At 44.3% G+C, this 16,591-nt stretch overlaps 1 protein-coding gene across 3 annotated transcripts in view; it reads right to left on the bottom strand.

The window, feature by feature from the left end:
* Pfkp (phosphofructokinase, platelet) overlaps positions 1-16,591 on the bottom strand; it is a 65,337-nt gene that overhangs the window by 6,894 nt on the left and 41,852 nt on the right. For 2 of the 3 annotated variants that reach the window (XM_052729341.1, XM_052729343.1), the window contains 7 exons: positions 15,363-15,433; positions 12,840-12,927; positions 11,964-12,116; positions 7,002-7,154; positions 2,373-2,537; positions 991-1,052; positions 53-164 (listed from right to left, as the gene is read on the bottom strand). In XM_052729341.1, the coding sequence (XP_052585301.1) occupies positions 53-164; positions 991-1,052; positions 2,373-2,537; positions 7,002-7,154; positions 11,964-12,116; positions 12,840-12,927; positions 15,363-15,433 (804 nt within the window). The remainder of the gene's footprint in view (positions 1-52; positions 165-990; positions 1,053-2,372; positions 2,538-7,001; positions 7,155-11,963; positions 12,117-12,839; positions 12,928-15,362; positions 15,434-16,591) is intronic. The other variant, XM_052729342.1, reaches the window with a different exon arrangement.

Raw genomic sequence — 16,591 nt, 5'->3', positions numbered from 1 at the left:
ATTATAAAGGGGAGCCCTGGAGGCTCAGGGGTCACAGAAGACCTCAGCCTACCTGCTGCATGTGGCCCAGTACGTTTTTCCTGCAGTCAAACACTCCTTTGCCTTCCTCTGAGTAGAGCTGGTAAATGAAGTCAGTGGTATAATTTACACTGCAGCTTTCATTTCTGAAATGAATGTGAAAGGGTCAAGTTTACTCAGGGCTATAGAGAGGGGCTGAGGGCTTCCTGGCTGAGGACTTTCCAGCCAGACTGCTCAAGGCTCAGAGTGCCCAGTCACTTGCCACATCAGCCTTCTTCAACTCTGCTCCTACCCTGATGTAGCTGGAGTTTTTTGGGTCCTGTCTGGCCCACAGTCAGGACAAATCTCTCTCACCCGCCAGTCCCACAGCTGCTCATACCCAACCGAGTAAACACACAGAGACTTATATTGCTTATAAACTGTATGGCCATGGCAGGCTTGTTAACTGTTTTTATATCTCAAATTAACCCATTTTTATTAATCTATACTTTGCCATGTGGCTTGTGGCTTACCGATACTTTACATCCTGCTCCTCATCATGGCAGCTGGCAGCATCTCCTCCACTCTGCCTTTCTGTTTTCCCAATTTTCTTTTCTGTTACTCCCGTTTATACTTTTTGTCTGGCTACTGGCCAATCAGTATTTTATTTATCAATCAATCATAGCAATACATTTACAGCATAGAGAACATTCCATAACACCCTAACTCTGTGTATATTTCCCTTTCTTCCTAAAAGCCAGGAGGGCTTAAGTAAATGAGTGGCAATAATCTGTAGAGTATAGAGCAAAAATAAACTATAAAAGATTGCCCTTTATTTAAAGGAAAACCTGTTTTGTTTTTTTTTTAACAACTCAGTTCTGTACCTATATTTCTTCAGCATTCATAGAATCAGTGGGAAAGGAAAATCACACATGGCAGCTTCTGTCCAAGAACCCACATCTAAAATGGAAGAATGCAAACACTTTCCATTACCTGAGTATAAGGCCCCTCTGGATAGTGGTCTTCATTTTCTTTGTCAAATGCTCTACATTGGACTAGAAAAGAACGTTTTATTAATCAATTAGCCAGTACACTTATTGGGCACCTACTGTAACACCATTTATGCTACAATGTAATACCATGTATAAACATAGTCAGCAGCTTTTATAGCTTAAATGTTTTTTGGGGAGGGGGGTATTAGAGTACACAGGAATATAGTGGGTAATGGGAAACATGATGGTATTGATAGTAAATCAGATAAACATAGAAAATTTAAGAGATGGTGCTATGCTACTGATAAATGAATACTGCCCCATCCCCAAATAGATTTCCCTCTTAAAATACTTACTCTATACATTTGCCTAACACATACATTTTTTGAAATATTCATGAATGTGATGGTTAGTTTTCACTGTCAACCCTTCACAATCCACAACCACCTAAAAGTCTCTGTACTTTCTATCAGGCTGGGTCTATAGGCAGGTCTATGAAGGATTATCCTGATTATGTTAATTGAGGAGGGAAGACTCAAACTCATTGTGGGTGGCACCATTCCCTAGGAAGGGGATTCTGAACTATGTACAAGAGAAAGTAAGCTGATGGCTAGCACGCATGCATTTGTTCTCTGTGCTTTTGACTGTGCACATGACTAGCAGCTTCAAGTTCCAGCTGCTTTGACTTCCCTGTAACAACAGACCATACCCTGGAACTATGAACAAAATAAACCCTTTCTCCCCTAAGTTGCTTTTGCCTGAGTATTTTATCCTATCAATGAGAAACAAAACTAGGACCATGACAATGTTTCAAAAGGTCTGAGGAATGTTATTTAAGACACCAGGTCCCATTAAACAAGTATTTTTAAGTGACTTATACCAAACATTGGGAAAGCATTTCATATTTCCCAAAAGAATGATCATTTAAAAATACATATACATTCATAAACAGAGAGAGAAAGGAGGTCTTAACCCCCTTAAGAGCACTTTTGGTTTTTGCAGAAGACCCAGCTTCTGTTCTCAGTACCCATATGGTGGTTCACAACCACCTTTAACTCCAGTTCCAGGGGAGTCTAGCACCCTCTTCTGGCCCATGAGGTGTGCACATACACACATACTGGCAAAATACTCTTAGTATAAAATATCTTCACACACAAGAAGAAGCCTCAACCCTCCCTAGTCATGGTCACCCATCCAAAGAGCTCCTAAGACTCAAGTGCAAGCATCTGGCCTTGGAGATGAGAGCTGAAAAGCAAACAGCTTGCAGTGTTTTACAACACCATCTCCAGCCTTCACAAAACCAATGGGCAGTTAGTAAATAAGGTTTCTTTACTCATCACGGTTAAATGAAGTGCTCTCGGAGTCATGCATGCATCGACATACCTGTAAATCTCTGATGTCAAATGGCTCTTCAAAGATGTAGGCAGCATCGGCTCCTGCTGCAAGTCCCCCCATGTTGGCCAGATAGCCACAGTATCCGCCCATGGTTTCAATGATGAACACCCGGCGCTTGGTCCCACTGGCCGACTGTTTGATTCGGTCACAGGTCTGGTCAGAGACAAGGAGATCCGTCATTTGAATCCAGGACCTTGGCTAGTGCCACATGTACACTAACCCAGGGCCTGCTCTCCCCACAAGCTGCATGTCCCTCCACCAAACCTGAGCGTGCAGAAGCAAGCATTGGGTGCAGAGAGGGGCAATAGATACAAGTGCTTAGAGGCAGCCTGTGAGTCAGAATCTGTGATCACCTGCGGTGGGGGCCTGGCTGGGCCATTACCCTGGAGAGTAGTCCTCCAAGTCAGCTCACGGGCTTTGCTGTCTGAATATGTCCTCGCTGAAAGGATTTTTGCAAGCCAATATTTAGCTGGTATCAATTTATATTCCCACGGGAATGTTGATTACCTGGCTTCCTAGATGCTGTCTTCACTTTTCTGATGTTTTGTTGTGAAAAGCTCTTTGTGATATGACAGGTTTTGTTTATCTTAGGTATGTCCTTGAGTGTTTCATAAGGGTACCTCTGTCCACAGAGAATAGCTTCTTGGGCAACAGCGTCCAGAGACATCTTCTGGGCACTGGCACCAGGTCCCACACTGAAAAACTACCCACTGCCTCACACCCACGGCAGCCGTGTAGATGCCATTCATTTTCTCAAAAAACCAGTGACAGCCTCTCACTTCATTCTCAACATCTGTTCTGTCCCCAAGAAACTGAGCTCCATATATGCGGTCCAAACGGACTATCTTCTTGTCCTCTTCAAAACCCTTCGGCACTTAACTTGTAAGTATGCATCAAAGACGTCCTGTGGAACACACAGCCCGGCCAATCCCCCGCACCCTGTCCAGCTCCCACCTCCAGCTGCTGTCCTAGCTCAGAGTTATGCTGCTCTTTGAGCCTCCATGGGACCTTCCCACACACGTGGACTCTAGGCACAGTGGAGAACTGTACATAGAAGCCCCCAAAGGTATTCCATTCATACTCCCTGGAATGGCGTGAGCATTTTCTTATACAAATAAGTAAAAGATCCTGAGACGGGATTATTCTGGATTATCTAAGAGAACCTTGAATGCCATTGTGTGTCATTGTAAAGGGGGCAAAGGGAGCCAGGACACAGAAACAGGCTACTATACAAAGGAGAGAAACTTCATGCTGGCTAAGAGGATGCAAGAGAGGTCAGGGGTCATGGCCTGTCAGGGATACAGGTCAGGAAAGTAGAAGACACAGGGATTGCCTCTCTCTCCTGGAGCTTGACCCTTGACTTTGGTTCTCTGACTTCTGCCCCTGACAGTTGTGAGCATGATATGAGGTATGATATTAACACAAGTGTGGAACCATTTGTTACAACAACCATAGGAAACTCACTAAGGCTCTTTTCTGCTGTCTTATCTGCGACCTGTGACCCAGTTAAAAAGTCATTTCCTCAGGAAGACACTGTGTGAACTCTAGGACTGGACAGTCCCTCTGGTAGGGAGTCTCATGACTCTGTGTCCTCTCTTCACCAGTATGTCTTCCTGCAATGCGTACTTATTAGATTTGAGTACTTCCTCCTCTCTGGACAGGAACCCTGGGCTGGGCTAATGCCATTCTACTACCCTCCACAGACAGCTGTGCCTGCAGCACAGTAGATGCTTAATACTGAATAAAAGTGCAGGAGCTACTTGCCCTACCCATCAACATTCTAAACCTAAGAGGACAGTGCCATCATGTTGGGAGACGGGACTCAGGGAATGTAACAGTCACACATCTTTATGGGGAGCAGAAAGTGAGTCTTTGCACCAAAGTCCAATAACTATTTGGACATTTTTACGTGATCACTTTGAGTTATATTTAACAGATGATGATTAAGAACAAACACAGGTTTGATGAGAAGCATTCTGATCTGCAATTTCTCTTGCAGATCCTCCTGCCCAAAAGTATTTAATATATGCTTTGGTGGGTGGGAAGGCCTGAATTCTCAGGCAACAGAGATGTAACAAAGGAAGAGAGGAACCTCTTTCTAGGACATTCAAATACTGAAAGGGTCACTGTGTGGTCTTTGTTACAGAGCCACCCTTTAAGGTGAAGGGAAGCTGCAGATCTGCATGGCTGTGCTGAGGCAGGTGACCAGTCCCCTAAGGGGAGCAAAACCACATGGGTTATTTTTCTAATTGAATCTTTCCCCATATGCCCATTCTAATTGCCCACTAATCCAAAGAACTATGCTGTAGTCACCTGATGATACAAGAATATTACTAAGAAAGAAGCCTTTGGACACAAGGCTGTCTAAGCTCTGATCCAAATGGATTATTGATTAAACAAAAAGAAACTGACATGGAGAAAAAGCCCAGGCTTTCTGTGTGCCACTGGCTGGAAAAGCAAGGGCAGGGGTTTGGAATGGTCAGCCTCTGCCTGGAGCTTACATACACTCATCCTAAATACTCTCTCATTACCCAGACTGCATCTGAAGACTTCAGTTGGCTTCTTCTAAAAACGGTAACCCATCCTAGCCATGTCTCACTCAGTTACTCAAAGTAGTACTGACAAGGAAAGGACCAGCCTACCAATGCCATCTGGCATGTGCTGAGGGGCCTCCCTGACTTCTGGCTGAGAGCGGGAACCACTTATACTAGAACAAATGCCTCCTAGCCAAGTTCATGGAGCACCAAGGGCACAGAGTGGTGATTCCTCTGGGGGAGGCCTCTGGAAGGGATCCTGCTGGAGGAAGAATGTCAAGCTACAGTTCAAACATTATGGCCACTCTGTTACACAAACTGTCTTTTCAGAATGGAAATGAAAGGTAAGACAATAAGGCCTATTCATCACAGAGCTAATTTTTTTTTTAATCAATAGACTTTATTGGATTTAATGTGGGAGCAATCATGTCTTACATATTAAGAGGTTTCCTCCCCGCCTTGCCCCTGACTGCAATAACTAGTATTTCTTCAGAATACTCACTGAAGAACTCAGGTAGCCAGAGAGGGAAAGAGCTAGACAATGGATAGGGGGATTCCTGTCCTACTATGTGCTGGCAGAGCAATGACTGATCCTCATTTCCCTGACAGTGAATCTAGTGTCCAAGGCAGAAGGCTAATGCATGCTGGATCATCTAGGGCTTCTGCCTGTGATATCGCCTGTCTAGGGAGGTGTTTAGAAGGGAAAGCTCAGGACTGTGCTTGGGCCCTAAGGCATTCAGTGACTAGGATTCCATTTACAGGCTTGTTTGTGATTCTATTTAACACACACACACACACACACACACACACACACACACACACAAACACACACACACAAATTAAACTCCAGGGAGGCTGAATATGGGCCAGGCAAGCTTCCACATTGCTCATGAGCTACACCAACAGACAGGTTAAGAGGGAGACCCCTAGGGTATGGCCATCTGTTTGAGTCCCATGCTAAGATCTTAGTGGAGAATTCAGATGCTTAACCCAACTGGGCACCTTCCCCTTTTCCTGCAATGTAATTTAACTTAGAAAAACACTTGGGATCTAAGATCCAACCCTTTGTGCTCACTCCTGAGGCTTGTTCTCTAACCTCCTTGACATCACAACTCTAACAATGGGACTTTGGACAGAAGTAACTGCTGTGGGATGTCCTGTATGCTGTAAAAATATGTTGCTATGATTGATTTATAAATAAAACGCTGATAGCCAGACAGGAAGGATAGGATAGGCAGGACAAGGAGGAGAAAAATTCTGGGAGGTGGAAGGCTGAGGCAGGGAGACACTGTCAGCCGCCGCCATGAGAAGTAGGATGTAAAGTACTGGTAAGCCACATGGCAAGGTATAGATTTATAGAAATGGGTTAATTTAAGATATGAGAACTAGATAGCAAGAAGTCTGAGCCATTAGGCCAAACAGTTTAAGTAAAATAAGCATCTGTGTGTTTATTTTATAAGTGGGCTGCGGGATGTGTTTATTTTATAAGTGGGCTGCGGGATTGCCGGGAGCTGGAGAGAAACTCTCCAGCTACAAGCAACTGACCTTACCGGAAGTGATGTCCACAGCTCTCCAGTTCAGATGGTACAGAAACCCTGTGGAGAGGCCTGCATAGAGCATTTTATCTTGAGTTCACAAAGAAAAGGCGCTCACCGTGAGAAATGAGGAAACACTATCCTATTATCGAAAGTGTGGCCAAAAAGTAAACATACATTTTGACTTACTCCTTCCGAAAAAAAAAACTCAAAAGGGTTTCTTTTCCAATTTCTTTTTTTTTTTTTTTTTTTTTGGTTTTTCGAGACAGGGTTTCTCTGTGTAGCTTTGCGCCTTTCCTGGAACTCACTTGGTAGTCCAGGCTGGCCTCGAACTCACAGAGATCCGCCTGGCTCTGCCTCCCGAGTGCTGGGATTAAAGGCGTGCGCCACCACCGCCCGGCTCTTTTCCAATTTCTAATTAAGGTCAGATAGGCGTAGGTTAAAGACCACAAGTTGCGAGTTGGAGCTGACAGGCAGGTTTAGGACTGAAGAAAAACATCATTAAGGCAAAGCAAGCAAAATGGGAGTAGAAGCAGAAGATCTCTTACCTGGACAATCACATTCAAGCTAGTATCAGAACCGATAGATAGATCTGTGCCGGGGACACCGTTACTAATAGTGGCAGGCAAAACGCATACTGGGATGCAAAACTCCTCATGGCTGTTTCGAGCCTCACCCATCATGGCTGCAGCATGGAAAGCCTGAAGCAGCAGGGCCATGGCAGTTAGAAAGGTGCCAGTACATCACTTGCCAAGTCACTGAGCACAGGCAGTAAACTCCAGGGATGTGACAGGGAGGGAACCAAGTAACCAGCAGGAAGTTGGTCCACATGGGTCAGCAGAGACCATGAGAGGCCTGGATGGACATCTGAGCAGGCGCAGGGCATGCTGCAACTATTCACAGGCTGCTAGGTGCATCCCTCAGCCTTGTCCTTCTTGTCCCGCAGGAAGAAGACACAAGCAGCAGAGTCAAAGCGGAGCAAAGCAGGCAGCAAAGCAGGCACCAGGCCGAGGGGACAGAGGTGCATCGTGGGTTAGTCATTAGATGGAACAGCTGCTCCTTTCTCGGCATTACGGCGGAGGTGGGGAAGGAAAATGAAGTTGGGGTGTTTAAGCACAAAGCCAATCCCGACCTTTCTCTAGGTAGGGGTGGAGTGTGGGGAGGAGCATATGGCTGCAAGGATAACATCAAATGACTGGCATCACCAATGCAGACTGGGGTCCCTGCACCACCGCCAAATGCTGACAGGAAAAGAGGCATGCACTTTACATTACCTGCAGGTCCATCCCAGAACCCACAGCGGCTTCTGTGTGTCCCTCTGCTCCCCATTAACAATATCTGTCTCCCTCCTAGAGGGAACAGCCTTTCTGGGCCTTTGGCAGTGCTGACACGAAGCATGATAAATCATTTGGAACCTCAGTCACTGCTTCAGAAGGATAACTCGCTGGTACAGAGGTTTCAAATGCCTGTCTCAGGTATTAAAGCCAAGTTAGTAGTAGCATACAGGTCTACTCACCCACAGTTCCTAAATCCAGGCAGCTCCCAGAGTAAAGCAGGGTATTTTTAGACCATTGTGGGTGGCAAGTCTGACCCATAAATCTTTTTTATCCTTCTTAGTATAATTAAAGATACAAGTTGCTGCAGAATTATTGCTAGAATGCAGCATAGGACTCTGCCTCCACACAAGGCAGCTGTAATAAATGTTGCATGTTCTATACCATCTTTCTGCAACCAAATCATCCTGAGATTTAAAACCTGTACGCTCCAAGGATTTTTGGACAGTGGGTCATGGACCTGTGGTAAGTTAGTCCTTAGAGTGATCAGTCTAAAGGTCACACAGGGTCACCAGCACTGGCCAGTGACAGGGTTTCCCTCGTTTGCAACACAAGCAACCCTCCATCTCCATCCCCAGGTGGCTCTGAGTCTTTTCACTGCTCTCCAGGTGCTCAGCTGTTTCTTGCTAAGGTTGTGAGTGTTACAATTGATTGCACTCAAAATGGCACCTTATGTCAAAGCCATCTGGGTACACCCACTGGTCAATACCCCACACATTTGCTAGGCTCCTCAGAACTTTCTAAGAAAGAGCTTTCATTTGCTGAGGACCATTTTAGCTAGGTATGTATTAGGAACAAATTATACAGAAAGAAGCTGAGTCACTGAGAAGCCTCCCGTTAGAAGTCAGAGGGGTGTAGGCAACATGCCTGGCAGACCAGAGTCTTCCCTGTGGGTGGGGTAGGGTCAGGGGTGTGTGAAGAGGGCAGGTGCCAATGGAGAGGGTTAGTGCCTTAACTCCATTCTGACTTTCAAAGTGATGGTTATATGGCTGCAAGAGCTTTCTTCCCAACATTCCTCTTTTAGTTCTGCTCCTCTCATGAACTGAAAGGGAAACGCCAGGTGAGCCCTACCCAGGAAAAGCAAACTGAAGAAACCATCCCAAAAGTCTTGCTTCTAGATCCTGGGGGGTGGGGGGTGGGGCAACAGCAATTTTTAAAACACCAATAAAGCTGCATTAGACATTTTGACTGTACACATTGCAGAAAGAGATGGGACACAGTTACAAGGCCCTAAGGTCAATTTTCTATAGCTTAGTGTTCACAATTGGGGGGGGGGGGGCTATCCTCAGGGCCGTGTCATGCCACCTTCATGGTATTTGGTGGCAGCTCACACTTAGCTTGCCTTGGTTGTGTCTTTTGACAAGAACAAAGCTTGGTACCAATGGTAAGGAATAAAAACAAGTCCTAGAAAAAAGCCTCAGCACTCCAACACCAGACTTCTGAAGCACCTGCTTTGAGATGCTGCCCAGAGAACTTCTCCACTACCTTGCAAACACTGAAGCCCATTCAAGGGATGGACCTATACCTGAGCAAGGAGGGAACAATTTGTGAAGACAATGATCCATACAAGGGCAATGATGTTCTCTAATCAAACTGGAGAAGCTCGGGTTTCCACACCTCAAGGCAGTAGACCTTCTGACACTGATATTTCCCCATGGTGGGGGACTGTCCCTTACACTGTAAAGCAGTGAACAGCATTCCTGACCTCCACCGACTGCATGTTAGGGATTCTTCTCTCCTATCTCTGATGGTGCAAAATGTCCTTCCTGCATCACTGCAGCTGTCCACTAGATGCATAATCACCCAAAGCTGAGAACTGCCTGGCTTTCCAAACCTAAAAAAAGACTTGGTTCTGGGAGATGGTAAGCTTAGACATTATTCAGGGCCAGTAGGAGGCTATTATCCTCGAGGAAACAGATGAGTGTTTAAGGTTAGGCAACTCTCTCAACTCCCTGCCAGCTCTACACAGTGGCTTCCTAGATGCAGCAACAGGAGGCAATGGGAGCGCTGTGGAGAGTCTCATATCCTCCTTTCCGAGACACAGGGTTAACCTCCTTTCATGTTTGCAGCCAGGCTCACCTAATTCACTTCCACCTTTCAACTGCTAGAATTACCTTTCCTTTTGCCTTCACGACTTTTCACATTCTAGTCCTTCTACCTTCAGGATACACAAAGGGACTCTGGACTGTTTTCTACTCCTCACTCAGCTATCAGCACCAGAGCAATGGCAGCATTCACTAAGGTTACCTTTACTGGCCCAGCTTCAGCCAGCCACCTTGAGATCACAGAGCCCAGATGACCCAGCTCCCTGGAACCTCAGAAGCAATGAGCAACAAAGACCAGACATACACATCGACTTACCACACGTTACCAAACCTGAAGCCCTCATTCTACCTACCATTCCGTTTTTGTTCTCACATACTACCACTGGCTTTGAGAAACTTTAATGAATAAGAAAAGAAATTAAAGAACAACCATCACAAAATCCCTTTAAGGGAAGTAAAAGGAAGAGGGAGTAGATAACTTTTTTCCCTCCACAAATCTATTTTGAGTTTCAAATTTTCAACAATATGTAAATATTATATATTCAAGTTTGGGACAAAACAATTACTAGCATGGGAGCTAAGAATCATAAATTATAATTGTGGGGACATTAGAATAAAAAGAGAGACTCTTTCCTTCATGCCTGACGATGCACACTGAATATCCACAAGGAGATAAATACCCACCTTGGCTGGCATCTGCAGAGGCTCCCACTAACTGCAAATGACAGTATGCAGGAGTGTCCAACCTTCAACGTTTTGACAGGATACTGCCATCGACAAAGTTCACACTCAAGATATAGTTTCCAAAAAATGATTGGCAAAAATAATTCTCATTGACTTCATGATCCTTTTTGGCTAGGTCACACTCACAGCTGCTCAAGGGTGCATGCTAGCCACAGGCTACTGGTCAGATGCACCTGCTAGCGGGCTTTTAGTTAGATGATGAGGAGCTTGTGGAAAAAGAAACTTTAAATGCTTCCCCTGCAAATTCCTCCTGTGTAAAGCGTAGACCGTAATTCGGTGTCTGGGATGCACAAAGCCCTGGGCCCCAATCCATTTTGTGACAGACACCCTTCTTTCCACTCACAAAAGAAGATCCATCAAGAGCCCGAATCTATCAACAGCAACAGCAAAAGCCATAGCAACAGTCCCCAGACAGAACACACAACAGAGAAGGGAGAAGTTAGTGATCGAAACTAAATAAAACAGACATTGCTTCTAGGAGACACCAGGCACATGGCTTCAGTAAGCAAACTGAAGGAAAGGTTTCAGACACGGAGAAAAGCAAGAAATCAGCGCTAAGCGTTACTTACCACCCTGCAATTTATTGCAAAAGCTTTGGAGCTTTTATTTACCAGTACTAGAAATGAATTTGGTGTCAGGAGCTTAAGAAAAACAAAAACCCTACAAAAATATGTATAAGAATTAAGTCTCCCAGGAAAAAAATAGCTTGAGTTAATGAAAAATTTTAAAATTCTGACTTAGCGATCTTAAACTCCCACAGGAATTAACAAGTATAATTTACAAATGTGGCACTAAAATATATGTGTACATTTTGTTACTTATTTTTTGCAAAAAGAAAAATAATAAGGCATCAATATTTTTGACTTAAGATTGCCAATTTATAAAAGGGGGAAAAATAACAATAACAACCATAGCCAAAAAATCCAGTGAAGTGCCAACAGTTGGTTCAGAAAATAACATTATGAAATAGTTAGTTCAATTTTTACCCTTGAACAACAAGCAGAGAATGTTGGACACAGGATTTAAGAGCAATAAGAGGCTACAGGCTGAAAGGAAATTATATCCAGCCAAAACTTAAAAACGCTAAAAACACAGTGATCTAGCTAGCACTGCTTGAACTAGGATGGGATGTTACTCCACAGATCTTAGTAATGGAGGGACATCAGGCTGGCAGCTGCTTGGGAGGACTCTTGGGAAAAATTGGGGTGGGATTAGATCAAGGAATTTCCAAGGAACTTCTAAAATGTGCTTTCCTGAAACAAACCAAAATACTTAGGTATCCGGTTGGTGGCTGGTAAAAGGCTACTTCTAGTGCATGGTAGATAAAAGGGTCCAGGCCTTGGGTTAGCCTCAGCTGCACCTGCTTTGCTGGCACACTCGCACTTACGTCTGTGATAGTGTTCAGAGCTGTGTCTGCCCCGATGCTGAAATCGGAACCCGGTACGTTGTTGGAGACAGTAGCAGGAACCATAACCATAGGGACACAGAACGCCTCGTGTTTCTCCCGGGCAGCTGCCAACTCTAGGAGTCCCAGGTAGGCCTGTCAGATAAGTGTGTGTGAGTGTGGGGCCAGGGAGGGAGAAGGGGACATGGGCAGTGTGTGACCAGGAGTGAGCGAGCATGGGAGAGTCTCAGGGAGCCACTGTCACCACAGTGCACAGGGTACAGTGACACCAGGCACCACTAGAAAATCAACACAGGCGAGTTAAGAGCACAGACAAGGACAGCTTCCCAGGCACAAATGGGAGATGAGGTCTTAGCATGTAGTAGTAAGACTAACTCTTATAAATTTGAGTTTGATTATGTGAAGTTCTTACATTTCTTTAAGTAAATCAACTTTCTGTGAGACTCATCCCCACTGGACGGGATGTGATTAAGGACTACAGTCCAATATAATTCTTAGAAATCTAAAGAGAAAAACTAGCCAGATAACCACCTTCCTTTCTAAATCATCAGTGTATTTCAAACACCAAGTATGGAATTTTATCTACAGATTGATAACAAATCAGAAAACTTCAAAATGAGTCCCAGCAGAATGGTCAAACTTGTGCTGGCCTGGTTAATTTACTTTAACAGAATTGGGCCAGTCTTGTGCTACATCACACTATCCTGCTACTCTGCATTACAGGGCAACTGGGTTGGGTATTAAAATCCTAGTTCCTGAGGAACAGCCAATAAGACCAGGTATACGTGAAGCAAACATGGGGGCTACCATTCGCACCTCCAAAACCCACAGGCGAGAGACAGAGAGACAGTAACATACCTCAAATCCTCCAATGATCAGAAGCGCGTTGATACTGTGGGAACGTATCTGTTCGGCAATCTTCTCCAAGTTCTTTCCAGGTAGGGTGCTGAAGACAGACAGACCAAGAGGTGAGAATACACCCACAAGCTAGGAAACTTCTTGGAAACCATCTACCCACTCACTGGGGTCTCTTCTCCCACCTTCCACCTACGTCTGAACTCTGTGGCATGAAAGATACAGTGGGCAGTGGGGCTACTTTCTGATGCCCCCCCCCCCCCCCAGATGACGGGCACGTGGGACTGGAGTACTGGAGAATGATCACTCAAGGCAGGAGCAGCACGGTAGCAAGTCCCAGAAGAGCACTTTTCAAAAGGAGGAGGGGACTTAGCTCAGTGTTGTTTTTCTAATATGTGTAACATGTGTAAACAGCTAAGTTCAAGCCGTATCACCAAAAATAAATAGGCAGACAGACAGGTAGAAACAATACTACCCCAGAAGACCTGTGCTGCCTCAGCCAAGTTGTGGCAATACGCACTTGTAATCTCAACACTCAGGGTGGAGGCAGGAGGATTGTCGAGTTCAAGGCCAGCCTGGGCTGCATGTGACATAGTGAATTCCAGAACAGACTGAGCTTATGTAGACCCTGGCTCAAAAAAGCCAAAAGGAATTACACCGACTCATGAGGAAAAAGAAAATATACATACATTAGCTTACAATTATTAATAGTAAGTAATTGTTTATGTAGAAATTTCCATTTTCTAAATTGTGTACATGTGCAAAAATGTGTACAGATGTGTGTATGTCTGTAGTTTAATATATTTTAGTATATTTATGTGTATGTAAATAATACAATAATAAAATATATGTTTATATGTGTGTATATTTATAATGTTAACTGACATATATATACATTTCCTTTTTATATATATGAAATATATCCATATATATCAATTTAATTTCCTCCAAAATTACATCCACCCACATTCCTCTTCTATACTGTCACCTACTTCAAATGACATAGTCAGCAGGAACACCACTAAGCAAAGGAAACTGATTTATGCCCCATTCTAATATTTTATCTAACAACCACCCCTAATCTTTCTTTCACGCTTAGAGGATAAAATGAAGTATTTCTACTGTTGGTAGACACATGTAAGCTTAAGGTGAAACTATTGGACTATGGACACAGATATTGGAAATGGAATATGGAAAACTGTACCAAACAAGTGAGTGTGCCCAATGGGCAAACACGGCATCTGCAGCAAGTGTTTCAGGCTGTCAGCTCGTTCCCACACTGCTCAAGAGTGATGCCTAGGTTGCTTTACATGAAGCACACCTGGGTTTGCAGGGATCAGCCTCTCCTCAGAGGCCTAGGGAGTCTATGTGTGTAACCACCAGTCTATTGGGGCTTTGCCATCCAAAGCACCAATGCCATGGCACCAAGGAAAGGACCCAGATGGCTGGGGAAGCCACCCTGTGGAATCCCCACTTGTCTAGCTGGCACCAAAAGCCCTGATTTTGAAGAGAGCAAAAAAAAGTTGGCTTGATTCTTCTCAGATTATAGTAAGCCACAACGACATAGAGCCCAATACCTAAAAACTACTCTCCTTCCATACAAAAAAAGTAAGTTACAATAATGGCTGATATTAATAATTGCATCCTGGAAATAACCAAAGATAAAACAGGGTTGGAACCAACATAATTCACTTTGCCGAAATGCCTTACTCCCAGCTATATAGAAAACTGAAGGACTTTGCAAGTTAGAAAAACATGATTTTACTTTAGCAATACTCTGATAATTTCTTCAGCTGTGCATCTTAGCCCGCAGTCACTGTGTGGCTCAGCTCTGTTATACACAGACACGCCACACTTCTCCCATAATGCTGAAATAAATGCTTGGCACAGCTAACGCCAGCCTCGAAATCATCACTTATTCTCTTGACCAGAGAGGGACAGAAGCTTTTCACATATTGTTTTGCTCTTCAAATAAATGGAAGTATGGAATTAATGGGAAGGTCTGCCAGGTACTTGACTTCTCGTTTTAGAGTACTGGGGATTGAACCTCATGGATGGTAAGTACCACCACTCTAAGCGGTGTGGTCCATATCCATCCTAATCTGCCCTCCCTTTCCTAGCACTGAGCTCCCTAAAACATGATTGAGTTCCTGGGGCAATGGCAGACAGATGTCCCTGCTTCATTACAGGGAAACTGATTACAGGGTATTCATTACAGGGAAAATACAAGAGGCATCTACACTCTCAACGCTACCTCTAACCATTCTCTCCAGGAGGTGCTTCTTCCTTCTTTGTTAAGAATTACTGGATGGCTCAACAGTTAAGAACACTTGCTGCTCTTGGAGAGGACTGGGTTTTGGTTCCTAGAATCCACATGGCAGCTCACAACCATCTTTAATTCCAGTTCCAAGGGAGCCAATGTCCTCTCACATGGTGCGCAGACATCCACACAGGCAAAACACTCATACACATAAGATGAAAATAAAAAAAACAGAACTTGTCCAAGAGTTAAAATTTAGAAATTACCGTTTTGTCCCAAGAATGGACCCTCCTTGTCCAGTCCAACCTCCGACATCTCCCCAGCCGATCTCTTTCACCTAAATTTCCAACACAGAGTGAAACAGCTCAAGTGAGGAAGAAAGGGCAGGAATAGAAGGCGGTGAAGACAGCTCAGGGTTCTGTACTCTCTCATAGGCTGAGTTCCCATAGAGACGGGGAAGGCCTGTTTCCTCACTGCACTGCTGACACGTGTCCTTCTAAGGTTAAACAAAACGCCGAGCCTCAGTAAAACTCTTCCTTCCATGCCAGTGGGGGACATCCACACCCTAACCCTAAGCATGTGTCCTAGGTGGACACCTTATGTGACCAGACTCTGTTACTGAAAGAAAATGAATACCATGGTTTTTAAATTGGTAAAGGTTAAAATAATTTAGCACCAAAGGCAAGGAAGAAAATAAAGAGAGAAACACAAACACAGTTTGGCTAAGCAGATAAAGTTTAACCAACTGGGGGCAAGTCCCATGTTAGGTGAAGCATGAGTTAGTCACAGAGCAGAACACAGTCAGCCAGAACTCCAGGTCTGCCAGCTTCCAGTCATGTGATTTTTGGTGAACCTATTACTATTCATGTATTCTGGTGGTCTTTAGGTAAGTTAAAGACATCTCCCAACTTGGCATCTCCAACCTACTGATATAGTACCAATTACAGCAGCTCTTTAACCTACTGATAAAGTAATACCAATTACAGCGGCTCTGGGTTCAGAGTAGAGCCATGCCTCACCATCCTGTTTCAAATCCTATATCATGAGAAACAGACAGAAGTTTGTCAATATTTCTCTTCCTTGCTTCTTTCATAAGAAAAATGGTATGAAGACCTTAGACATATTGTAAGGTCAGAAGGATTAATATATGCAAATCACATGCAACAAGAGGAAAACAGTGACCACTCCAGACCTTTGTTTGCTGATGGTTGTTGTTCTCCCCATGCTGAGGAGTGAACCCAGAGCCTTACAGGTGCTAGGCGAGTATTCCACTGCTCAGCTACATCCCAGCCTAGAAGTGTTTTTATGAAGGTTTTGTATCACAAGTTCTAGTATGTGCTATAAACCATGCACTTTGCCCAGGCCATCCAAACGTAACAGCCTGTGAGGTGAGCATCATGGTATCGCCATGCCTGGGTGTGTTTTGAGAAATTCTAAAAACACATGACACCCTGAGCTTTATGTAAAGGCTTACGACCTAACTTAGGGCAGGATT

This window comes from Peromyscus californicus, unplaced genomic scaffold (assembly GCF_007827085.1).
Source record: "Peromyscus californicus insignis strain IS unplaced genomic scaffold, ASM782708v3 Scaffold_8__1_contigs__length_139910024, whole genome shotgun sequence".
Taxonomy (NCBI): Eukaryota; Metazoa; Chordata; class Mammalia; order Rodentia; family Cricetidae; genus Peromyscus; species Peromyscus californicus.
This window is presented reverse-complemented; position numbering and strand designations above follow the sequence as displayed.